General features: G+C 37.0%; 1 protein-coding gene across 2 annotated transcripts in view; it reads right to left on the minus strand.

Annotated features, from left to right (window-relative positions):
- Positions 1-26,814, minus strand: part of MMS22L (MMS22 like, DNA repair protein) — a 90,972-nt gene that overhangs the window by 43,400 nt on the left and 20,758 nt on the right. For both annotated transcript variants that reach the window (XM_032105110.1, XM_032105109.1), the window contains exons 11-14: positions 21,781-21,843; positions 16,287-16,406; positions 15,644-15,864; positions 12,718-13,227 (exon numbers count right to left, since the gene is read on the minus strand). In XM_032105110.1, coding sequence (XP_031961001.1) covers positions 12,718-13,227; positions 15,644-15,864; positions 16,287-16,406; positions 21,781-21,843 — 914 coding nt within the window. The remainder of the gene's footprint in view (positions 1-12,717; positions 13,228-15,643; positions 15,865-16,286; positions 16,407-21,780; positions 21,844-26,814) is intronic.

A 26,814-nucleotide genomic window follows, 5' to 3' on the forward strand; every position in this document is an offset into this window, starting at 1 on the left:
CAGCACATATTCACAGATAAGTAAAATTAGATTTGTTACTTACATTGGAATAAGGAAAATATTATTAAAAATATTTTTCAGTCCTTTTAGTTGCTAATTATATTAGCCATTAATGTAAAGTTTTCTGATACAGCTACATTGGGGAAAAAAAAGAAAAAGGATGTAATAAGAATTATGCACTACAGCACCAATTTTTTTTAGGTCATATACAAGTAACATTACTGATTCTTGGATCATTCCTTGAGGAATAAGTAGTAGCCAGAGAACTAAGTTTGGTCTGCAAAATAGGGAAGGCCAGGTAACCCTTAGAGTTAAGGTAAAAATAGCAGTGTTTGTGACTTACTGTTATCTGCAGCCAGTATAAATATGCAGTACAATCATGCACAAACTGAGAAGTCAGGAAGATCCCTCACAGAGAACTGCTCCGAGTTTACAGAGCACAAGAGAAAGGTCTGTATCATCTTTGCAGTCACACCCTACCCTACACCACACAGATCTACTGAATATCTGTATCTGGCTGCTCATGTTTTTATTAGAGTAATAAAAAAGTCCATGTAATAAAAAGTATCAATGAAGTACAATAAAATCGAAGTTTTAACACATGCAAATGATTTTAACTGATTACAGTGAGGAGATGTTTAGGATGAAACTTTTTCAAACACTACAGCACAGATGTGCTAGAATATGTCAGAGGCAGCTGGCAAAGATGAACAAAAGGTATTTGCACCTATCATGTATAGATGTGTAAAAAACTCACCACACATCTCTTCCTCAATCACTTAGAAACCATCTGATGTGCTAGTTAATGATTCCCCTCTCTCCACTTCATTCTTCAGACATAAAGGGGTCCCATTTAACATAATCACTTAATAACAGCAAAGTGATGGGTATCAGAACCCTAATTCTTCTAATATTTGCAAAATCCAGGTCTTTGTAATAATAATAACACCATGATAGCAAACTGTAAAACTGTGTAATTATACTTTAATTGTATTGTGAGGCATGCATTAATCACAAAGTTTAAGTACCAAGGATGGAATTATAATAATTCTGTAAAACAAATTTAAGCTAGCTAAGTAGGTCAGAACCACTAGCATGCAACAGGAGACCTCTGGGAATTTATCAGTTAATGGCTATTTATGTGCAAATGAGTGCCCTCCAACCCTCCCAAATCCTGTGTAGCTGAAGGGTATTTCTGTTAACCAGGAGCATGCTTAACTGCTGAGGCATAAATTAAACCATTTATTGGAATGATTTTAATTCTTCTCTCCCCCCACCCACTCTTACTACTCCCCTCCACCCTCACTAGCAGCACAATTTACAGTATTAATTTACATGGAGATAAGATTGCTGAAGAGTTCTCAGAAATTACTCTGTTTCAAGAAAGAGCAGGACAAAGAGAGAACAGGAAAGAAAAAGGAGCAAGAGACAAACTTTCAGTAAGAGACAGTAGCAATGCTACACTTAATCTTCAAATCTTCCAGAGGATAGGTTGAGCTATTAGAATTCCAGAGGTTCAGTATCACAGCAATGCACTGGAAACCCTTCCATAACGAACTTTAATGAAATTAAATTCTGCTTTCCATCCTCACAGAATCCTTTAGGTTGAAAAGACTCTAAAGATGATCAAGTCCAAACATTAACCCAGCACTGCCAAGTCCACCACTAAACCATGTCTCAAAGTGCAACATCTCCTTTTTCCAATACCTCCTGGCCAGCCTGTTCCAGTGCTTGACAACCCTTTCCCTGAAGAAATTTTTCCTAATATCCAATCAAAACCTTCCCTGGTGCAACTTGATGCCATTTCCTCATCTCACATTCTAAATTTGGAGAAGACAATGAAGCTCAAGGGGGACTGCATCCACTGTATTTTCTGTCATAACATTCAGACTGTACACATATCAAAGGTCTTCTTTCAAGAAAGAAAACAACAAAAATTTCTTGGCTGCAAGAAAAAACACCTTCAATTTTTGAGTTTGACTTGGAAAAAGCTAGCCATTTTTCATGTCTTAAGAAAATAGATATCTTTACAAACTACTCGGAATCAAGATGTATTGAATTTTCACTGTGATGTAAAATGGGGATGATTTACAGACAATATAAATTATTTCTGAACACTTATAATCATAGCAGTAATTCAGTACAGCAAGGCAAGGTAACGTAAGCCTAACTTCAAGATACACTTTTAGGCTTAAAATTTCATATGCTTGGGGTTTCTTTTTCTTCTATGTGCATGCACACATATTCTTGGAAAGCCTAGGGTCCCAGAACAATAAAACAGAAAAAATCTGATTATCCTAGCATCAATTAACCACAGCTCCCTGTTACCCTAAACAGGGCCACATCTCCCCAATGCCTAATAATCACATTGTAAAATCCTTTGATTGCCTGAATATATTCACTCTCCCTACGATGTTTGGATGATCATGGTTGTGTTATAGTTAATTATTATTTAAGAGCTGATCACAGTACATAACTCTTTCTGATGTCATCTTCACACCTAATACGAAATTCCACATAAATGTAACACACTGGACAAATACACACAGTTTTTCTTCACCAATTCAGACTGTTGTAGAATATCCTTAAATATAAATAGGTGTGGTATGAATCAGAGGAATTCCCTGGGATCAAATCTTTAGCAGCTCTAAAATATTTTTAATAGTCATATGTGGAACACTTACTTAAGTATTTCCAAAGGTACATCTCCAGTAGCTAATCAATATATTCCTGTCCAGGAAAACAGAAGAATATCAATGAAAATATTTGGTTTTATTCTTGTGGTTGACTTTTTGTAAGGAAAACAAGACTGCAAAAAGCAGTAGAAGGAAACTTCACTGTCCTGGCAAGCACATCTGTACTTGCCTGTTCTTCCCTTCTCCTGCCCCTCAGTAAAGGATGACACATCCCTGGCAGCAGGATGTTCCTGCTGTGCGCACAATGGCTGCTGTGGCTGCCTGTGCAGCCCCTGCATTACCACAGACAGAACCAGAAGCTTTCTGCCTCTTAACATGGATTTCCAAGCACACACATTAAACCAGACACTTCCCACAACTCTTTGGTAACAGCCAGAAATTAATGAATGAACTATCTAACCAAAAATAAGTTCACTCCTGTATTTTCAGGAGCATTAGCACATCTGCATTATCAGAGCCTATGAGAAGCCCACGGTTACCTCCCCCTTCCCTACAGTGAGGGGTGCAGCCTTGATTATGTCTGTACCTTACAGCCATTGGCAGGGGCTCAGTATTGCCCTAAGGCTTTAATTAACCCCGATTAGAGATAAACAGGGCCTTCTGGTTGTGAAAAAGAGGAGGGAATAGACAGTACCTTCAGCTTATCAGACAACTAAGTAAACCCCAAACTGCTTTTACCTTTCTCTACTTGCTCCTCCCAAAAAAAAAAATGTCAGGAAGAGGCCCCCAAAAAGTCCCTGAGATGATGCACAATGTATATGTTGCAGAGTATGCTCTCCTCTTTCCAGTTTGTTTTTAGGGAGGATATATATGGTAGCCTACTATTTCAGGCTCATTTTCCATTAGACGTATTTTCACTGTCCCTGTTTTAGTGCCACTGTAAAGAAAGCTGGAGCATTTAGCCATTGGCAATTAGTGACACTTGGACTTGCTCCAAGCCAAATAAAACATGGCAATGCACATCTACAGGCCCTGAATCAATGTCTAAAAAAGCATTTGCAAAGTAATTTTCTAGACAGATTTCAAGACTCAAACACAAAACCACTGAAAAGCCATCGCATTTTTCAGCAGGGCCACTGTCCAGTGCATACAGGAGAAGCCATCTTTACACTTCCACCCCAGAAATTCCAAGAACAAGTAGGATACTGTAGCACTAAACAGGTTCAATTTTTCTCCCCCAATAGAACATGGAAATTAAAACAAACTCTAAAAAAAGAAAATAAATAAGTTTGATTCCATAAGTTTCTCTTGAAGTGCTACAGTAGCAGCCTATTCTAAATAACCACACTAAATGTCTGTCCAAAATTAAGACAATTCTGTCTTCACTGGGGCATGAAGAACAGCAGAAAACCTGTAACATCCTTTTACATACTGGGTAACTTCTAGCTTGTCTCAACTCTTCCTAGCTGAAATCACTTCCATCAAACTCATACAAGCTGCCTACTTTAGTCATTCACTTCTGTGACTCCCTCTAATTTTCAATTTATTCATAAATATTTTGTAAAATGACATATCCAGAACTGCATACAGAACACTGCAACTAAAGACAGAATAAGCAGCTCTTCTCACCTGCAGGAGTTTTATTAACACACTTCACAACAATATTTAATTTTTTTTTGTTTTTTTCCTAAAGCAGAGTCACATTAGGTCCTGCTTCCTAATATCATATAGGCTATGTGCATAAGAAACTCACTGTTAAAAGTTAGCCAATAGATTTCAAAATCCAAATTTTGGATTTTCTTGCAGATACTACTAGAAACTCACAAAAATAAACACTCTGTAAACAGAGGTGAAAGCATAAGTAGCAGGTTCATTTCCCACTCCTTGTAAGGTACAAGGGAATCCACTTCACAAGCAATTCCAGTTCACAAACAATTCCAGTTTTTCCCCCTGCACTAGGCAGCAACTGCGCTAGTGCAGGGACAATAATGGACCTTGCAGGAATCTGTGCTGAGCAGGCAGCAAAGTCTACAAGCAAGGGCAGAAATGAGGTAACAGCAAGGGCAGCTACCTCACTTCAAACAATGCCAGATGTGAAGATTCCCTGTTTCTCTCACCTTCCCATACTTTGACAATATGGCTGCAAGTCAAGCATTCCATGTAATATTTCCATGTGTCCTTTCTAATTTCAGTATTTGGCCTTCACTATTTCTTCTTGTTGAGGATAATTTATTTCAAAATATCAAAGTAATTTTAAATGCTGGTTTTGTTTTCCATTTGAACACACAGAAATACTCTCTAATTTCTGGCTACATATAAAATCAAACCCTAACTTTTTTCATCTAGTACGACTAGTTGTGCTAAACAGTTCTTTGTTTTCAGTGATTTGAATGAATGCCATTAAACACTGATAACACTAATTTTACACAAGTAACATTGAAACCTTACACTAGTGATGATTTTTATGAAAATTTTCTCTTATTCCTATAGACTCACACCATTTTACAGAAAATCTGTTTGTACTTTCAAGGCTGCTGTTTTCTTTTTTCTGATCTTTTTTTTTTTTTTTTTGGTTAGGATACCCAGGAATGAGTACACTAGAAGTTATTTTATTTCCAAGAAGAAATTCAATCATAAGCAAAAGCATCCTAGGGGATGAAGAATCAAACAGAATATACCCAGAAAACAGAAAAACACTAAAGAATAAACAGAAAACACAATGTATTGAGATCCAACCCTTCTCTTCATTTGGTCATTGCTTTCAAGAGAACATACCAAATTGTTTTTGCTGATTAGACAGTCCCAGAAGTTAGTAGCAAGAGAAGTTGATGCTGGTAGGTTACAGCTGTCAGTAAGAGAATCGGAAATAAATTTGGAAAAAACGAAGCAAGTGGCTATTTCTCATCACTGTAGTTATTACCCAGTTTTCGAAGTATGAGTGATGGTGGGGGGGGGGGGAAACAAAAACCCAGAAGCTTGTTCTACTGAACCACTGAACTGAATCTTTCAGAACTGCACAAAGTGCTTCAATCTATGTTGTGACAAGCATCCAGCAAGTGCTTTCCCTAGTTTTCATTTTCCTCCATTAAGACAAGTACATTCATCTGTTCAGTTAGCATAAGGATTCTCCTTGGAGTTGGTTCAGATTTTTTCCTCCACTTTAAAGGTCAACTTTCTTTAAAACACATAGGCACAAATTAATTCTCCTCTCCAGAGAGATCAATTCCTTTCACAGGGGCTAGCAATGGAGACAAGAGAGCAAAGGGAAATATTCTGGGTGAAGCAGAGCCAAATGTGTCTGGATCAGTGCACATAATTGACTCGTCTAAACATTCTTGACACATGCAAGACAGTGGCTTGCTCTTGTCCCAGAATGTACACTTGCTGTTTTATCAGTCACATTTCTGATTCTCTGCTAATAAGAGCCTAGAAACCCCGGGCACAGCTGGGCACTTGGGCAGGCCAGGGCAGCCAAGCTGTCGGCCCGGAGCCAGCTCGCCGTGCGCTCCCTCCATCCTCCCGCACGGGCTGTCAGTAGGAGGCAGCATCGGCTCTGCCAGCAGCAGCTCCGCACCGCAAAGTACTTGGGAGCGGGCTTCATTCTTCTGTCATTATATAAGCAAGATGACACTGTTCTCTAATCCAGCCAAAGCTGATAAGTACCATCAACCTGTCACTTCCTACATTTCAAATTCTAACATTGCAGCATCAAAGAGTTTTTACATTTCGATTTCTTTTGCTGGCAGCGGTCGGTAGCCTCTCATTCTCCCACGGTGTTCTAATGCAGCATTTGCACACCGGGGTTACTCCCAGCCTGAATAGCAGGTCATCCCCTACTCACTGAGCTCATCTGCAGCCCATGTGCTAGGCAATTTAGATCCAATCAGCCCTTATTTAGCTCAAGAGTAATGAGCAGCATAGTGACACAGACTTAAGCCTGACCCTCAGGACACTGCTCATCAAGCAGTAAAACTGTGACAAAATCATTCATCTTCCACCCGCTGGCAAGAAATAATACTCACACTCACTATATTACTTTTTCAAGACATAGGAAAAAAAAAGGTCCTGAATTTTCATGATGCGAGACATTAATTTGCAGAAAGCTGAATTCCCTTAAACCCCCCTGTTGCTATGAGCTCACCAGGGGGAAATAGGCCTTAGGAGACTGAAATGGAATAAAGAAAATTGCTTCAGCTTTCTGTTCATTTTAAATAAGCCTTAAATCTGACATGAGATATCCTAAAGAGAGAAGAAATATAGATCTTGTAAGGTAACGAAGAAACAATCAAAATTAAGAGATTAGAAGGCTACTTGCATATAATGATTTTATTGGCAAAAATATTTCTTTCGTTTAACATCCACAACAAAAAAAACCCACTTCATATGAAAAGCCATCCTCACACCTCATGTGAAGAATAAAAGTAAAACTGAGAGGAAAGTTAATTTAGGGAAAATAGTTTCAGAAGTGAGAAACTTCCATCAGAAAACAAATCTGTGCTTTACGTCCTTCAGGGAGCACATACTTCTCTAAACAGCTATAGGGATCCAAGCAGCAGGTTCTCAGTACACCAGGATATGATTTTATTCTTTTTTTCATGGATTTACCCTTTCACAACAGAAATCTTATACTGCTGTCAGGTAGGCTACAGAAAGCTTACGTGGATTAATTTTTGCTGGATAAAATGGATACAATGGAACACAAAAAGTGTGTTTCCATCTGTACCATAGAGGACTGAACTGTATATCTTCATGACTGATGTCTGAGTACTAGACTTGAGTTTCTTTAGCTTTGGGTATCTACTAAGACTTTTTTTGGACATCAACAGTTAGGTTTTTTGATAGCTTTTAATGTTTCAGTGTGTTCTGAAGTGATTCTAGAATAGAACAGTAGAGTAGAATATTGCAGTAAGAAGGGACCTATAGAATGACCATCTAGTCCAACTGCCTAAGTAATTCACAGCTGATCAAGAGCTAAAGCAAATTATTAAGGGCTTTGTCCAATTGCCTCTTAAACATTGACAGGCTTGGGGTATCAACCACTTCTCTAGAAAGCTTGTTCCAGGGCTTGACCATCCTCTCAGTAAAGAAATGCTTCCTAATGTCCAGTCTAAGCCTCCCCTGGTGCAGCTTTGAACCATTCCCACATGTCATATTAGTGGAGCCCAGGGAGAAGAGCTCAGCACCTCCCTCTCCACTTACCCTTCTCAGGAATCTGTAGAGAGCAATGGGGTCACGCCTCAGCCTCCTTTTCTCCAAACCAGACAAGACCCAAAACCTCAGCTGCTCCTCACAGGACATGCTTTCCAGCCTTGTTGCCCTCCTACTACGGCAAGATGCTATTACATCTTAAACACCAACGTGCAATTAATGTTAATCAGTTGTTCAACTTTCATGTGTCCACCTACTGATTCAAGAAAATGGACACTGAGAAGGGGAAATGAATATTCTTGCAAACCTGAACCAGTGACAGACGTATACAGGAACTTTCTATATGCAAAGTATTAGGTACACATTTCCAGTGCATGCTGTTGTCTCGTTTCATTTCTTTGCATAGTAATACTCTCAGAGCAGAGGAAAAACAATTAAAGCAACACATTAGTTTTAGTTAGTCAACTTTGAAGGTTAGAATACAAGGGACAAAGATGTAAAACATTACTTTAGACTCCAACAAAAACCTGAAAAAACCTCAAATCCCACAAACTAAGAAGAAGAAAAGAAAATTGAGTTTTAATTACCAGAGCCACACCTTAAGGCAACAACTGTAGCTAAGAACATATACTGTATTACCTGAGAAGGTGGTAACATTATTTTTAAGGATTCCTACACAGGAAACCTCTCAAAACGCTGTTATATTGTAAAGCAGTGCTTGCTTCTCATGCATTAGAGCACTTAGAAACTAGATTTTCATTACACTCCTTTAAACACCAATTTTGTTAATGGAATACTTCAAAGAAACCATAACAATACTTTAAAGGATAGGTCAAGTTAGCATAGCAAGGCATACTTGCTCCCCAAGCATAAGATATTTTTTGTGAAGTGAAAAAGGAAGGATCTATTTCCTTTTTTTCACACAGATAAACAAAGTTCACAGCAACTTTTAGTGGTCATTCATTAAGCCTGGGAGATCTTTGAGCAAAACTAACATCTTTGGACTCTCAGTTCAGCAGCTTAGTCCAGAGTTGCCTTCTGTACTTATCAGGGCATCACAGCTGGGAGCTCTATACATTCTCATAGGATGGGATGGGTAAGAGAAGACTCATGATCTTCCAAACTCTTCTGAATACAGTTTTCAGACGCTCAACATCAGAAAAAATATTTTACAAAGACTAACACTATAACCCCTGAGGGGGAAGAAAAGAAGGGAGGACCTTTCTGTTCTCTCCTCCTGAGCTTATCTACTGACTTACACAGTAATAGAGAGAGGGAGAGATGCTTCTGTTGGTCTCTAAAAAGCTTCCCACAGGCTGTTTTGATGGCAAGTATAACACAAAAAAAATTACAAATCACTCTACATTTCCATAGCAAAGATATACTGGATAATCCATTCCTATTGTGGTTTCTCTCACTACCTCAAGGCTAAACACACTCAGATAGAAACATCCTGTTACCCATGGTCCAATTATTAATGTAACTTTCTCCTAGAGACAGGTTTACTTGGTCAATATTCCTGTAAGAGCTTATGAAATTTACACACTGAAATTTTCAAAAATTAGCAAGAAAGTACAAATGGGCATAAATGCACACAGACTGTTTTCAAAGTAAAATTACCATTTATGATGGTATCAGGTTAGTGGTACTTCTCACTTCTCCTCCAAGTCTCCCTGAAACTAGGCAAAGATGTTTGGAGCACGGCAGTGATTTTACACCTGGGCAGGTACTCACATTTTATAGTGCTGTAACTCTGTGCTAACACTCAACAAAACTCAAATGCCAGGATGACAATAATAAGAGAAAGCTCATGTCAAAGCAATACCCCATTACAATACAAGACATTTTAGCATGTTTCAAACACTTCTTTTAAGAATAATATATTGCAGTGCCAGCACCTACAGCCGGTTTCTCAGAGTCTTGTATCCATTTTTACAGCAAGTTCTGTCAAATCCATTTAATGCCTGTATTTTTATTAACCTAGGGCTTCTTTTTGTGTCACGAGGCACACAGATGACAGATAGTGCTAGAGAGTTGGAACAAATGAAAGCACACATGGGCAAACATCCTGCATTTACCTTTCAATAAAAAACAACAACACCAACACCAACAAAAACCCTAAAAAACAACAACAGCAAGAAGTCAGGATTTTAAAACATTGCTTAAAAACAGGAAAAAAAATAAAGGAAAAAACTTATGTCTGAGCTAGAAGCTGAATGCTCCAAGTAAAAATAGGAAGGAAGTACTTCACATTTTGATTTAGGGGAGTTTCTTGATTATTTACTGTTTATTTTACATGGTTTTAAAAAGGAGACTGTATTAAAATACAATCTTACAGTTCATAGTGAATGTTACTATGAAGATCAAATACTTGCAAGTGCCAGCAAGTAGCATCTTGATTTCAATTATCCACTCACCACATATCAAAAAATGATAAAAATGAGCTCCTGTCAAGACATAGTTCTATTTAAATATATGGATTCCAAAATAATCATAATGGTAACAACCAATAAAAAAGCGGTTTAAGAAACCTTATTTAAAATAGTCTAACCATAGGTAAATACAATAATCAAAAGCTACCAGTACTTTTCTAGCAGACAAGAAAAATACCAGAAAAAGCTGGAATGGGTTATTTTAAAACACTGTGGTGTAAAAATGGTGAAGATGGGGGTCTCTTTTCAGATGTCTTTTATGAAAAAAGAAAGAAAGAAAACAAGCGTACTTTCAAATCCTTGTATGCCAAGTTTTAGCCCAGAGCAAGTTTTCACTGCTATGGTACAAACCCTTGAAAATAAAGGTTTATAATGGAAATGCTGACAGACCCTTAACTATAGCGGCATGAATAGCTATAATTAAAGAAGAGCTTTTGGCTACACCTCACTCTGAAAATGAAAGACTAGAATTTTTACAGTATCCTCAAATAAAAACAACTGGGAAACCTGGAATGAGATTCCAGCAATCCCAACAAGATATGTTAAAGAGGACTGCTAAAACTATTTGACATTTTTAGCTTTAAATATTGAGGCATTTAGTTAACACAACCAAGTCAGTATTTTCATAATGCTACTTAATCAGCAATAAAGAATGCTCCTGTGAGCCATCATCTGGGGTTAGCAGAAAGTAACACATGAAGTTATTATTTCCTAACAGCCTAGAGGGAGCTGCTTGTCTCTTTAATCAGTGATCTCACTTCCTTCCTACCTGTAAATTCCCTGTCATACAGTTTTAAAATTATTAAGAGTGCAGTGTACAGAAAAATTACTTTTATGAAAGGCCTACTATCTTATATCAGCCTGGATTTTATAAACAAGCGTTTCACCCTTATCTGAATTTGAAAACAGACCAGGCCTAATCAGTCTGGTCAATTCAATAATATTTTAACATCTGGTTAGCACAAAATCATCCATATCTTCTGAATCAAAAAGGTGGTTTTAGTGTTGTTTTATTTGCATGGCAACAGAGAACTGTTTTCAGTGAGTCTGTCAAAGCAGCAAAATCACTAACATTTTCCTGCTCCATACAACCTGAAGATCAAAGTGTTTTGTAAGTGTTAAGGAATTTAGTTCTTCTGTAGATGGGATAAATAGGCTTGTAACAGTAACTAAATGTATAAATACAGAAACTGAAATAAAGAGCTGTTAAAAAAAGCAAGGCTCTAAAAATCTCTCTCATACTAATTACTATTTGAGCATGTTGGTAATTCAAATATCTCAGAAAAACTACTTTTTATAAAAAAAGGTACTAATACTGTCCTGTACCTTATCTGTGATGACCTGAAAAGTCTAGATTGAACTTGCATGCCCTCTTCTCTGTCTTACAAGAGGGCCACATAATCCCCAGTCCTGGAAAGCTTAAAAATAATGCCAAGTTATAAAACAGGCAATTTTTCACCAGTCTCAAATTTCTCCCTATTTCATCTTTAAAAACAACACAACAAATGCTGTGTATTAGCTAATGGAGAAGATGTCAAAGCATTTTTGAAGTCTCCAATTTATTCCAGGAAATACATTCAGTTGAACTGAAATAATAAATAATAAATCAACTAAACTTAGTTTTGTGCTTCATCTTTTTTCAAAAGACTGCCTGAAAAACAGTTGTCTTTGGATCTATAAGCTATTGACAGCTGCAGTCAAACTAGACAATAACAAAGAACCTAGTTAAAGAGAGATCTTGCATATGGGCCTCAGTATTCCTATTATGCACTCTTCCACAGCTCTTTACACATATTTCAGTCTTGCACATTTGAAGTAATGGCAGATCAATAGCTGCCTCTTAATATCTTATGAAAAAAAAGCAGTTTGGGCTTCAAACTGGAGGACTGCTTCTCAAAGGCATCAGTAGACAAAAAATATGCTTATTGAAGGGCACTGTGGATGTTGAAAAATGAACTAGTACATCAAAGCAAAACTGCTTGAAAGTGGTAAAATATGATTTCCTTCTTTCCCATCGAACCCCAGACGAGTATTTAAATCTCCATAACTGTAGTATTTGAATGCAACCTTGATGAAAAAAAAAAAAATTAGAACAAAAACTCTGAAAAACAGAATAATATTCAATTAAGAAACAAAACCAAAAAAACCCACCCCCCAGCCCCCACTTACGCAATTAACACGGACAATAATTTCTATGTTTCCTGTATCAAATGAGAGATGATATTGTCTGAAATAGTAGCAACTGGATGACTTTCTAAAGAGACACTAATTCATAACAAAATATCAGGATGTCAAACCTAATCTGAAATAGTAAGGAAACATTTCAAAGATTCTATATGCACTGAAGTATTGGTGGGTTTTGAGACTGAACGCATCATTCACAGACCTTCAGAGATTTCTCTTTCCTTTTACTCAATTTCAGTAAAAAATTAACAGGAACTACAGTTTAACCCTAAAAACAAAATGCTAGTCCATATCCACAACTTAACTAAATAACTTACCGAAGTCTGGCTAGAACAACCTGAAGAAAATTCAGGACCATGCTCAGCTCAGCTCCCCGACATGCAGGCAGCAGCATAGTAAAGCCATCATTTAGCAGCTTTTCCTCAGAAAGGCTCAAGTAGCAGCTGGTCTCAAACACTTCCTGGGCACCATCAATGTAGGTTGAAAGTAGAGTCCAGAGATTTTGTCTCTGTGTGTAGTCATTTTTGGTTACTAAAAACTCCTTTGCCTTCTCACGGAAAGTATTTGAGATTTTCTCGGCTAGGGCACTAATGTCCATGTTCTTCTCAACATAAATTAAAAGGAAAGCAAAATGACCTCTCCAGATGAGAGCTCTCCGAGACATGGTGATGGAGGATGGAGTCAGGAAATCCAAAAGATCCAACACCCGACTCACTATATCTTCTGTCTCCGCAACAACTGCCAGCATGAGGAACAGGTTAAAAAAGTTCTGCAGCCCCACTTCTGTCAGCTCCTGCATTCTTTTCCGATGGAACTTGGAATAAATTCTACATTAGAAAAACAAACAGAAAAACCCAGGAAAGAGAAAGTTTCTTAAAGTATGCAATTTTCTATCTTCTTGAGTGACTAAAACTGTATTTTCATGCTTTCAGTTTACAGTTATCCACTTCTGGTAACCCTTAAATTTTACATACTCTTTTTTTCATTACTTCTATGGCTACTGGAACAAACATGCTCTTTCAGTTTCTGCTCCTAATTTAAAGCACACGTTGTTTCCAATTGGAGGTGCAGCCTAACCCTTCCCCCTTATCTAACCTCTAGTACCAAGCGGAGCAAAATGTTATGAGTAGACTCTCTCTACTCTGTCTATGATGGGTGTCCCCCATACTGTGCCTTCATATCAATCAAGTTTAGCCCATGAGGGCTCCTAGGAAGAGAAGCTGTCAAGTGGCATCTCTTTGCAGCAGCAAACCATTCTGGTACACCAACTTCTTCCCTGGAAACATCCTCATTTCCATGTGGAAATCAGCTACTGGTTTCTGCTGTTATGTTGTAATGCAGCAGCTGCTGTGATCAAAGTCTCACCTACCAAACCATCACTGCAATAAAAGGAAGATTTCTGATGGAAAATTCCTTTTCTCCACAGTGCTTTGCCAAAGTCTGTATCAACCTGTACTGCGCACCTATGGTATGGATGGGTTCTAAAGGAAACAGACAAGCTAAGCTGAGGCATTTGGAAAGAAACCTCTCTCCAGGCAGGAAGAGGTTAAGAAACTTTATCTGTACTGCTTATAGGACAGTGCTCAAGTCATACACAGCTGATGGTGACAAGCACTGCTACTTGGAAATTTTAAAGCAGTTGACAAGAAGGAAAAAGCAGATCTTTTCTGGGGCCTTTGCTTGGATGTGGACTCTTAAATGAAAGCCACCATTCCTACAACAGAGGAGTAAGATGAAAACAGCTTGACTCTTTGATTTTTGTATTTAAAACTTCGGGTATATCCTTCACATTTAATTTAAAGTAAGTTCCACATACAGTAGTTAAACATCTGTAAGTGCTGTTTTCCTATTCTGTCACCTGGAAAAGAGTTGGAAATGGTGTTGAGGTTATCAAATCTAGCCACCAAAAATTACAGCATATCCAATTAACGTTGTTTAGTAGTAAATTACTACTGACAAGCATATATGCTTTTCATGCATCCATTAATGCTTGGTTAGCTGCTGAAAACAGAGTTCATCCCAAAATCATAGCTGTAGACTGTTAAATTTTGCTACTTGTGTAATTGATATTTTCAAGATAGAAATGATGAATACTGGTTAAGCAGACTGACACACTGTGTGTTGTGTATTATTATTCCCCCTCTTAAATTAGGGAAAGTAACAAGCTATAATAGCACAAAAATGTAAGTGTAATTTCCTTGCAGTAAGAACAGAGTAGGCTAATCAAAATTTTTTTTAAAAAAGCAAGACACTGATACAGAATCCAACAACATATTTGTTTCTACATAGTTGCAATGATATATAAACCCAAAATTTAGTGACTATAATAGCTTCTGAAGTGTACATAGACATTAGGCATACTGTTTTTTCTGATAGCCAAGATAACCCTTCTTTCTTAGAAGAAAAACACCACATAACTTTGTAAGGTGTGTATACACCTGGGCATTTTTAAATGTTTATTTCTTGCATACATGAAGAACTTACTAATGCTTAATAGAACTTTAATTTATTTTATTAATACTTAATAAAATCTTTTTAAACAACTCAAAACCCTAAACCAAAACTATTTTTGTTTTCTGTTTTCTCTATCTAATGAAAAAAAATTACCAAGTCTGTATTAATCATTACAAGTGCTATCCTCATTACTATAAGAAAAGTCTCATGGATTCAGTAAGCATCTAAAACATCAAGAGTTTAATTTAGAGCACATATATTTTACGGCTTTTTATATCATGACTGACTGTACTTAATTAGTATGTTTCAAAATTAAGTGAAAAATTTAAATCCTCACAAAAATACTATGAGAAATTTTGAAAACCACTGAAAAGAAGTGAAATATTTAAATGAAAATACAGGTCTAGCAAGTGTCAGTCTGCATGTTCTTGAACAACACATGGCTTACATCCAGCTCAAACACAATTTCTGTGCTTTAATTACATTATCTGTCTGGCAACTGAGTTGTACCACTGCACTGGTTGCCAGTCTACCAAATTCCTGGCCAGTGGGACGAGGTAAATCATCACACACCATGAATGCCAAGGTGATTTTTGGACCCAGTGACAGCCTCAGCTGGCAACAGAAACTTCAGGGAACAACTGCTTTCTTCAAATTATAAATCACCCTGGATCTGTCACCCCCTTTACTTTGCCATAAGCACAGCGCCCTCTGCCTTGCATGTAGCTGTAAGGGCCCCTGACTCACTACACTTCTTACAAAATGAGACAAAGTAAATAGCATCCATACCGTCCTTTAATTTGTTTCCAAGGATGCACCCCATTGTTTTCTTCTTTCATAATCCGTGCCAAAATGCTGAGGAAAATGAAGTAACTGTTGCTGGACTTGTACAGAGAAGGGATCTGCTGTTCGCAGCAGCAGCGTTTCACCAACTCAAGCATTGACAAAGAAGTCTTACTAACATTTGCCAGATCCTTCAGACCAAGCCAAGGAACAGTAAAGCAGTTGTTCTGAAATAGATGAAAACAGAAAATACTATAAATAACAATAAATGCCAATATTTTGAAGGCAGTAAGATGCACTCCTCCACACAAACAAAAGGATATGTTGTTCCTACCTCAGCTAAAACGATAAAAATGCATTGTAACTGTGTGCAAAGTATTTTTACAAGATCTTAAACTGAGTAGTCCTGATGAAAAATAAGAGTTGAAATATATTATCATATTCTATTATTTCATAATGTAATGGACCATAACAAATTTAAACATGATTTCATTAAATAAACATAGCAAATTTAGGGATACTGCCATTGACTAGGTAGTTTTACAGAAGTACAGCAATCAAGCTTGGCTACAGGAAAATCAGAATTAATCAGCAAAAATCAAGGACTATCTACATGCAATTCTACATTTTTATGTATTCATCTACTTACCAGATTCTTGCTGTAATAATCCCAGAGTATGGTGACAATAGATAAGTTCAAATCCCAGAAACTACACAAAGTCAAACAGCACTGAAGATGCATTCGTAAGTGTTCTTCTAACACACCAGTCTTGAAAAGGAAGTAAAAAATTAATTGTAAGAGGGGAGTGTCACCTCATCTACACATAAACCCAATACTACCAGACTGTTCAAAGTAATTTCCTAATATAAAAATTATTTTTAATTATATACTGTTGAGTAAATGCATCTGCTAATTCATGCAATGAACTCAAAGATAAAGGCTGACAATTGCACCCTGCAAACCAGCCAATGCAGTAGCTCATCCCAGAATCATAGAATCACAGAATCACTAGGTTGGAAAGGACCTCTGAAAAAGTTCATAGGAAAGAAAATAGGAAATGCCAAACAATTTGAATGCAGTGAAGCATTCAGGTTGTAATTGTGGGATAATGAAAGTGGAATTCTTCTCATCCAGCTTTTGGTAGCAACAAAACTGAACTTTCATTAGATGTAGGCTATTAAGAGCTCTATGCTCTGGCTGAAATCATGTGTTTAACCCAGCCTATTTTAGGCATCTACTTCAGCATAACTCCTGTAAGGGCTTTATTATCTCCACTGCCTGCAAAAGTGGTTTAATGGACCAACTTGTGTGCAGTTGTCCTAAGAGTAGACTTTTACATGTGTGGGTCTAACACCTCCCCCATAGCAGAGGGGTGGGAAGTAGATGATCGTTAAGGTCCCTTCCAAACCAAAACATTCCATGATTCTATGACTTACTCACAGTGCTACTTCTTATGACTTACTGTGTCTTGGAGTGGCTTTTTTTCCTGTTTTCAATGTCACACAAATGAGTTTCACTCATTAACTCGTCTCTACCTGGCTATTACATTCAAATGGAAAACTTGACTTGCTACACTTTACCACAACACTGCAAACAATTATGCAATCACCCACAATAACTTCTAACCAAGTCTGCCTTTTCTTCTCATGAACAATTATTGTAGGGCATATGGCTTCTAAAGTGGTCCATTCCTAAAACAACTTGAAAATTGAAAAGACATTTTCAGTTGCCATAGAAAATTATATATTCAAGACATTATGTGTAAGATACAGAACCCAATGAAATAGGAAAGTAACTTTCCAGTAAAGACTCATTAAAAATATACAGAATAATAATTCAAATGTAATAAAAATGCCTACAAATGAAAGGTGATATCAAATGTTTTTTATATATAACTATTAAATCAGTAGACTTCCCAAAAGATAACAATCTCGCACCAAAACCAAGGGACAGAACAGCTGCTATTTCTTTAATGAATAAAAGCAGGTGCCTTGATGTAAAACAAAAAACCTGCAGCTGAGCATATCTATTTCTCTAGAGGGATCTACCGGGTTACAAGGATGTAAAAAAAACCAAACAAAAAACCAAAAACAAAAAAAACCCACAAAACTTCAAAACAAAACAACCCCCAAAAAACAAAACACAACATTCAGAAAGGGAATGCTTAGTCTTGAAGTTGTATTTTGTGTCTAGGGTTATGTTAAGGATATAATTCAACAAACAATGACTGCTTCGGTTAAAGTAATTCAACAATAAACATTGCAGCTGAGCAGCTTCAATTAGAGCCATTATTTATCTGTCTAACAATAGTTTTAGAAACAGTTTCCAAAACCAAGATAGCACTGAAGGCCTCATCTCAAATTTAATATGAAAGAGTTATCCAGACTTCAAATATCCCTGGGATTAATGGATTCTCTCATTGGTCTTTTGCTTAAAATGGTCTCCTGCACTGCTGGAAATACTATCAGAACTCTTGAGGTAGTCAGCTTTTAATTTATCACAGAAGGGAGGAACACCAGATACTATCAAAATGATAGTACTATCTAAACATAACATTTTTCTCTTATGACCTCCTATGTAGTAACAAAATTGGTTTTCCTAGAAATCCCAGAAATACTTCTCTACCTCTTTTAAGGTAGAATTAAACAAAAAATACAGTGAAAATATAACAAAATTGAGGCAGAAATGAAACAGCACAAAGCATTTATTTTCTAAAATGAGAAGTCTAATAAGACAGACTGCTATTAGTTCTTGAGAACCAAAAAGCTTTTGATTCTCACAATAAAACTTCATAAACACAAATGCCTCTTACACTGACAACCCATAAATTTAGTCAGTTTGATGTTGCCTAGTAGACAAGTACAGTTACGATACTGTTACTACTACAACAATTTCCATTTTGTAGTACAAATAGAATTATACACCTTCTTTTGGAAGAGAATTACAAATTACAAAAAAAGTAGGAAATGCCTCGTGCAACTAGTTTCCCCAAAAATGCCCTTTTTTGTGATAGAACTGGGAGTTTTTTCACATGAGCAATTTTCTTCAACTCTTATCCATCTACAATTTAAATAGAGAGTGATTTGTGGCTGAAGAACTCAGCTGCTGGCCAACTGTTTGAAGCTGAAAGCATACATCCAAGGAAGCAGCACACTACACTTGCCTAGGTATCCATGATTGCTCGTATCTTCTCACAGGGTGTTTTTGCTTCCCATCACTATTGATCCCGTAAGATGAACAGCACCTTAACATCTTTTCCTTGCTCAGCAGCAGGATGACTGTAACCTTAAAGGAGTTCCTATCTGGAACAGGGCACTGCAGCACCCCTCTACCACATTCACCTGGACACGCAACACCTTCTTCAAGTGGTCTTCATCATCCAAAATCCATCATATCATGGATTAACATGCCTTAGGCTCTCTACTGCCTACATGGGGACAACTAGATGCAATAGTATTACTGAAACTGAAGAAATGCTGCAGATTTAACACTGATTAGGTGTTTTTGTATTCCAGTAATTAGCTGTCCTAAGGATGTTAAAGCTAACTCCAGCTTCTGCTGCTTCACGATGCTCTGTTACCCTCAATGGCTGCAACAATGCCTATTAAATCATCTTTTCACAGCATGGAATTTGAAGCTCACATGAAGAGAAATTAACAGTCATTGATAGGAGAGATTATCAATTTACATAACAGATGTATGTTCTGCACCTTTTTCAGATGCTTTTGAACACACAAAACTACACATACTTGATTTCTTCTAATTTCCTCCCATTCAGTGTAAATTGCCATTCATCTGAGCATGTACAGTCTAGAAGCTATAGGGAAGTTAGGGAGTAACAAGCACAAGATTATGAGGTTGATGGACAGAGTAGTAAATATGATTAGTTTTTAAGTTCCCATATACCTAAAAATGAAGTTTTTAGCTACCAATTCCAGCCCTCTCTAGCAAATGGGTGATTCAGCACTATTATTTCTTTTAGTTTATTTTGCACAGCTATTGCTGTGCATCTTTAGTAGATAACAGTCTATATGCTGAAAAGGATGGCTCAGACAGGATTTACTAACAAAGTTATGCCAAGTGTTAATAGGCAGTATCATCAATTCTGTCCTGCTGTTCATTCAAAGAGTACTATTATCACTTTTGCTTTCTTTTGCTTTTTCCCGCTTTTCCATGTTCCATTTCATTATTGACTTCTTGATATCTCATTGTGCTTCTCATTACTACAGTTTCTGGACTTAACAATACCTAAGAGATGCAAAAGCATAAGATAAAAGGTAGGAGTGGTCACTTGAAGCTGCCAAATCAACAGAGGAGATAGACATGTCTACTGGGAAAAGAATTCTCCCTCCTAGACACTGTCAAGAAGGCTGCTGTGCAGGGATAGGGAGCAGGATGTAGTTTCTAATAAAGTACTACATTCACTCGTGCATGCACATATAGGAATTAATGTCCCCCAAGGAGCACTTCTCTCGGGCAGCTAACTTCATAATGCAAGAAAAAATAATGAACAAATAAAAAAAGGAAATAAACTAGATGGGCTCCTTAGATGGTTGGTAATAGTTACAACCATGTCTTTGGCAAATGAGGGTTTGTTTTAATTCCAACAATGGTTGCCTTTGGAAATTAAAACACATATTTGCTTCATATTACTGTATCATGACTGACTCAATATACAAGTCTTCTGAACTTGGCCACTTAACTTCCTTTTCTAAACTGTCTACAGTTCAATACTTTAACAGAAGCATCAAAAACAGTGTATTTTATGAATGTTCAGCTTCAAAGTAGGCTTTATTCAAAATAATAAACACTCACAAGAAAAGGGGATTATTTTGAAGAAAAGAACGTTAAATACAAATGTCTTTTTACTGTGTCTCAGGTTGCTGCCATACAGAAGATGCAACATAGGAAGGTGGCTAATAAGCTACTCACACTTTTTATGGATCTTATCTAAATCTCTCCAGTTTCTCTCACAGAATGGTAAGCATCCAATAAGTAAAATCATCACTGTGGTTTTAATGTATATGCACAGTTTGTATTTTTAGTCATATACTGTAAAATCATTCAAAAAGAGTTAATCTTTTAAGCTGAAAGACCACATAACCAAGCATTAGAGTTTATGTAGAGAGTAATAAAAACCTGAAACATCATGCTATCATTTCAACTCTCCTAACAACTACAAATATTTTCTTGCTGAAATCATAGTTGTAACAAGTATTGTTCTACATTCCAGCTTTAACTACAGTTGTTGCTACTCCATAAACAAGACATTTATAATAATTTAAAAAATTGAAAGAACTGATTCCCCTTCTGCTTTCAACAACAGAACTTTGCAGGATTTTTCTTAATTTCATACACCAAATGAAAAAATAAATTTCATAGAGCAAATGAAAAAATAAACATTTAATGTTGTCTTAAATATACACAAATACATTATTTTTACAGGCATTGCTGATACAACATTTGCAATTTGTACCATGCAACTTCAGAACAAATTTATAGAGCTACAATGTAACTTACTTAAAAAAACTTTATGAACAGCATATTTAAAAGCATATTAAAAGGAGGTCAATTCTGACCTCTGGGCCATGAAGCATTGCATTAACAGTTCTGCAGAAAGAAAAATGATAAGGTATGAAATGAGTGCTCAGAAACTAGAACCTTATCAGTAAAAGTTTGATTCAAGCCTGTAAGACAAATTGCTCAGCAAGGCAAGTCACCTTCCTGCTGTGATGAGGATATAGCTGAATTTTCAATGCAACTGACTATCTCCTCCATCATGTCTCCTCAACTTGATATCCTTACATTCAGTATCTGGTTTACATTTTCTAAGCATCCAGTTCTTATTCTGAATACATCTTGTCTGAGAAGCCACATACTACCCTTCCAGGATAATTATCTTTTTTCTTTATCTGACAATTTAGCATCAAGCACAAGCACTTTAAAGCAAGTGGAACCGCTAACAAGGAGGGAACTGTACACTGTCATAGTTCAGCTATGTCAAGGTTGTTCATTTACCAGTGATAAAAACACTACAACTCCAAAAATACATTTGTTAGCTGGACTTTGTTCCATGCACTATATTTTCCTGAAAGCATCCTGACACTTTCCTTGTTCATTATTCTTTCCTTGACACACTTACTTGAGCATCAGTGGATTTTTTAAGGAGTTCTTCCACGAATTTCCAATTGGACTCCTTCTGTTTCTGAAAAATAATTATCAACATGAAATAGCATTTGTATCCCTTACAGGTTTCTGAAAAATAATTATCAACATGAAACAGCATTTGTATCTATTACAGGAAGCACTGTGTAGTAACATGAAAGTAAGCGGGCAAAATATTTCCAGAAATATTTAATGTCACGACAGCATACTGTAGTCATAATCAAAAAGAGCTTTTCTGTTATATGAAAGTAATCAATATCTGTCCCAAAAATTAGCCCTCAGAAAGCTAATAAAATGCCAAAACCAAAAAGTATGCAACCACTTTAAGTGACTCATTTGCAATCCCAGCCTTCACTTTTAATGGAGAAGCAAAACATTCAGGCATTTTTTATTAGTCCAAGCAGTATGTCTCACAGTTTCTTGCTCTAATGTTCTGTAAAAAGGAAGCTATAAGGGGTAAGAGGGGGAAAAAATGTACAATCTCACATTTTCTTGCTTTTTTGCTTTTCCATTTATTTATGCAAAGTGGAAAAGAAAAGGGTAGAAGGCTTTGCAACAAAGGCCATTTTCTCGAGAAAAAAGAAAAGGCAACCAGGCCAACACATTTACATTTCTAGGAGATCCAACAATCATCTCAGCTATGTATATAGCTTCTGTAGATAAGTAGATGTGTGAACATAGTACTTCCATCATTGTCCTGCCTTACTTGTTTCCTCCACTACCAGAACTGTTAAGCCTTGTACATTATTCTGCAGATAGCTGTCCTTTAAACATCAGTTTAGAACTTACAATAAAGAGCATTTTATGCTTAGGTAATTGAAATGTAACTACTTTCCAGCAGCGACACCATTGTGCTCCATCCTCCTCCGCTACTGATTAAACTAGTCAATGGTGCGACTTGGTGACAGTTTCACACAGAACTCCAGAAAGTACCAAGATAATTTAAAAAACAAATTCTTTTAAAAAATGCACTAATACTCATCCAACAGTATTTGACTACTTGGTGACTTTACATTTTTGCACCACAAGAAAAAGAGAATACTGAAAGACAACTAGTTATCAAGTCACAGTCCATAGACTGTTTATGGAACAAATATAAATGAAAGGACAGATCTACAGAAAGTTATACTAAAGTTGTAATTGCATGATTCAGGAACTTGACCCATATCAGTTAAGAAATACACACTGCTTCTTCCTCATCCTGACAGCTCCTCTTTCTGCCCTCACAACTGTAGCATGCCACTGCTCAGTAGTTCTGGTACTTCTGTTTGTGGGACTCAGAGCAAGAACAGTGAATCAACACAGAGCTTTAGGAGAAGAAGAAAGAATGAAAAAAGGAATAGGGCCTGACTTAGGTCACAGAAGAGGGACACTAATAATTGTGCCAGAACAGCAGATGGCACATCATGCCTGGGGTGGTGAACAGGATTTAAGCTGTTACTGATGCCTAAGGCTCTGTAGCATGAAACCAGAGCTAGCACCCTGTCAGGAGAGGACATTGCATCAATAGATAGCGAAAGAGTAAAGGCAGCACTTCAATAACAGGTAAATCCAGGAAGTACACAACCAGCATTTCCAGACAGATCTGGCCAGTATTTACATCAGATTTTTGACTGCTGTATTTTAGAGCCTGGTGTTATGTGAATACCTACACACAGGCAACATCCTACTGCAGAGTTCAAGTAAAGCTAAGGAACTGCTAAAACGCCAGTTTTAGCAGCCATGAGTAGATATTAGAGTTACGCTAAATATCTATGAGAGCACTGAATGTTTGGATCAATCTGCTTAGCACATGTTTTTAGCAGTACCATAGACCAAGGACACATGTTTTATACAGCAGGTGTTTATTGCCAAAGTTCCAGCTTGTCTGCAGATCACCTTACAAGATCTTGGAGTAATCTAGGGCAAACTCCTGACACCAACTGGGATTGATTACAGGAGTGCACGCAGGTTCAGCCCAAACTCAGGAAGGATGAGCACCAACCACCTGCTGCACTCTTTTTAGTTACAATTGTATCTATATTTTAAAAGACTTGTCTCATTCAAATCCCAATAGATTTAGATCCAAACAGTATTCCCTACTGCACCGGCAATACAGCACAGCACCTGTTTACCATTGTTTACAGTCTATCCCTGTCAAAGAATATGTAGAATCTACATCTACAACTCCAAACCTCGTGGCTTAAAACATCCTCCCTCCACCCCCAGAGAATCCTAAAAATCAACAGAACCCAGAGACCTTACAGTGCATAAAAGTGCTGCTAAAACCAAAGCTTGAGCTGAATTTGCAGAAAGAAACTTTTGCAAGGACTAACCTGGAAAAGCAATATTAGGCTTCTTAGCTGGAAGTCCATGTTTGCATATCTTTCCACATAGTCATTTCAGATTATTCTATTCAAAGGCAAGAATTCTTAGCCTCAAGTAACTCTGCCTATATTACCTTAGCCCATAGGATATTAAAATTGACCCCTGCAACGTTCAGAAGTAGCAAATTTCTCATCAGGTCCCATTTGAGTTTTAAATATACAAATCCTGCTTTTCAGAAGAGTGAAGTGGGACCTGAACAGGGGAATATGGAAAGAGACATGTACCGAACAGTCTCTAAGAAATCTGTCCAAAATTTTCTAGTTTAAAAATGTGGTTTCATGTATGTGAAATATATATTCAATATATATGAACCATTGCATATTTGAAATTGCATTATATGAGCTAAAAGGGAAAAAATAAAAAGAAGCAAGTCTGAAACCTATTTAGAATTTTAAAAGCTTTCAAAACAACCTTACGGCCATGGAGACCACATTAAAAAATTGAAAATCTTCCACAGATGACATAGGCTTGGAGGCAATTTTTGCTAGAGCATATGAATAACCATCATTATGACACATCACCCTCCCACCTCTGATCACAGTTAATTAAAAGAAAGCATGTGTCACAAAGCCATTGCATCAGATGTTTAATCAACAAAACAGGACTACACTGAGTCCTCATGTAATTCTACTGACTTCACAAATTCATATCACAGACTATTTTACCTTATAATGTTCAAAAAATATTTGACGTTGCAATTCAAGGAGGGGGACAGGACCTAAAGGGATGGTTACTATTAACTGTCTATCACAGATTATATTACTGTGGGTGAAAAGGCCCTAATGTTACTGATAAGATTTCTTTTGTACAAGAACAGGGATCCCTGGACAAACTCAAAGTAACACTCAGAAATGCAAAGCACAGCTAACAGTTTGAACATAAAGACTACTGGAAACATCAAGAGGAGCCTGCACAGGACAGTCTCATGATTTACAAATCAAGACTTGGAAATTCTCTTCTCCCAGGTAGGCTCTAAGGAAAAATTATTATTTAATCTTGGGCAAGTCACTTCCTGTCACTGTGTCTCAGATTCCTACTTTAAAAGAACAACAACAGGAATCCTTTTTTCCATTCTACATCTTTTTTTGGCTTATGTAAATAATATCATGCCTGGGGCAAAAAAAAAATAATCTCTCATGAGGCTAAATACATAGTATCTATCAGTGTGAGTTACAGGAAAAAAGCCACAATGATCAAAATAATCAGTATCACTGTATTTGGATTATGGCATTAAATATAAGAAACCAAGTACAAATGTGTGATTTCTGTATTTAACTTAGGAATAACCTTTCCTCGCTTTCTAAGAAAGAGTGAGTGTAGTTATTCTATCTTCCAAGGTCCCTCTATAATACGCTTTGGACTCTGTCCCTCTCCCCACCCACGTAGTAGCGGGGCAAAACCAAGGGAAACTTGAGACAACCTGCAGTGTAGCAATCAGACCTGGTCTGCAACTTTACACTGTATAAATGTGCAAGAAGTTGCTTCATTTTGCCACATGATAACAAGCTGCCAGCCATGTCATCCTAAAGGATTTGTCAACTGGCAAAGAGAAGCAGCATAAGCATCCCACATGGGCCAAGTCCTCTAGTGAACAGACACGGTTATGAGTTTTTCAACTAAGTATTCAAGCACACCTTTGCTACATTTTAAATTTTTTTTACAAATTTGCAGATCAGAAAACCCAACTAATTCTTAATTTTATTGGAAAATCTAATTTTACTTAGGATTGTAAGTATTCGCAGAATTTCAACATTTTTATTTCATTCTCTGTTTATATACTAATGCTTTTAAAAATCTAAAGACAAGGAGAAGGATTTTAAGTTATCAAAACAAATTGCTCAACCAATGTGATCATTCTTCTCTTTTTATAGATTTACAGTTCGCAAACATGTTTCCAGGTTTTAACCTTTCCTCCTAAAGCAGGAATGGAAATCACAGGACAGATTTTAACAGAAAGAGGGTACAGCCTTTCCAGTTTTAATATGCACGTTAAATTACAAATAAGACAATTCACAATAAAGGGCAATTAAGCCCAGTTTGTGGAAGACACCATACAGAGCTTATGCTTGGCAAATTAGGGAATATGAGCAATGCAGCTGAAAGGTTAAAAAAGCCACCAGACAAAAAAACCCCAAAACCAAACAAACAAGACCACCACCACCATCCTCCCCTGCCAAAAAAAAAAAAATCAAAACCAAAACAAACAGAAAAAAAGAGTAACGATAACAGGATAAAAGAACAGAAGGAAAAACAACAGAAGATGGCATGACCAGATTCTCCCTAGTTCAAAAAGCACTACTGGAGAGTGAAAACCTACTACAAAACAAACTACACCAAAAACACCCCAAAAACCCCAATTTCTGCGCCTTCATCTATCTCACTCGCTTCTAATAGGCTTCCTCTATAGACAATTAAGAAAAATTGTCAGCTGTCATTCATCTCAAAATGGATGAATTGCCTCAGCAAGTGCAAGTTTCCTAAACTGAAACTTTAAGTCATTAGACAGTGTCTTTTGGTAGCACACCAACATAAAAATTAAGCTGTATACACAAATATATATGCATGTTACGATGCTATTGCTGTGATGCAAAGGCAATGCAAGACAGACAGACAGACTGAAATTTATCCAGAGCAGAGCTACCAC

Source organism: Corvus moneduloides, chromosome 3 (genome assembly GCF_009650955.1).
Source record: "Corvus moneduloides isolate bCorMon1 chromosome 3, bCorMon1.pri, whole genome shotgun sequence".
In the NCBI taxonomy this organism is placed as follows: domain Eukaryota; kingdom Metazoa; phylum Chordata; class Aves; order Passeriformes; family Corvidae; genus Corvus; species Corvus moneduloides.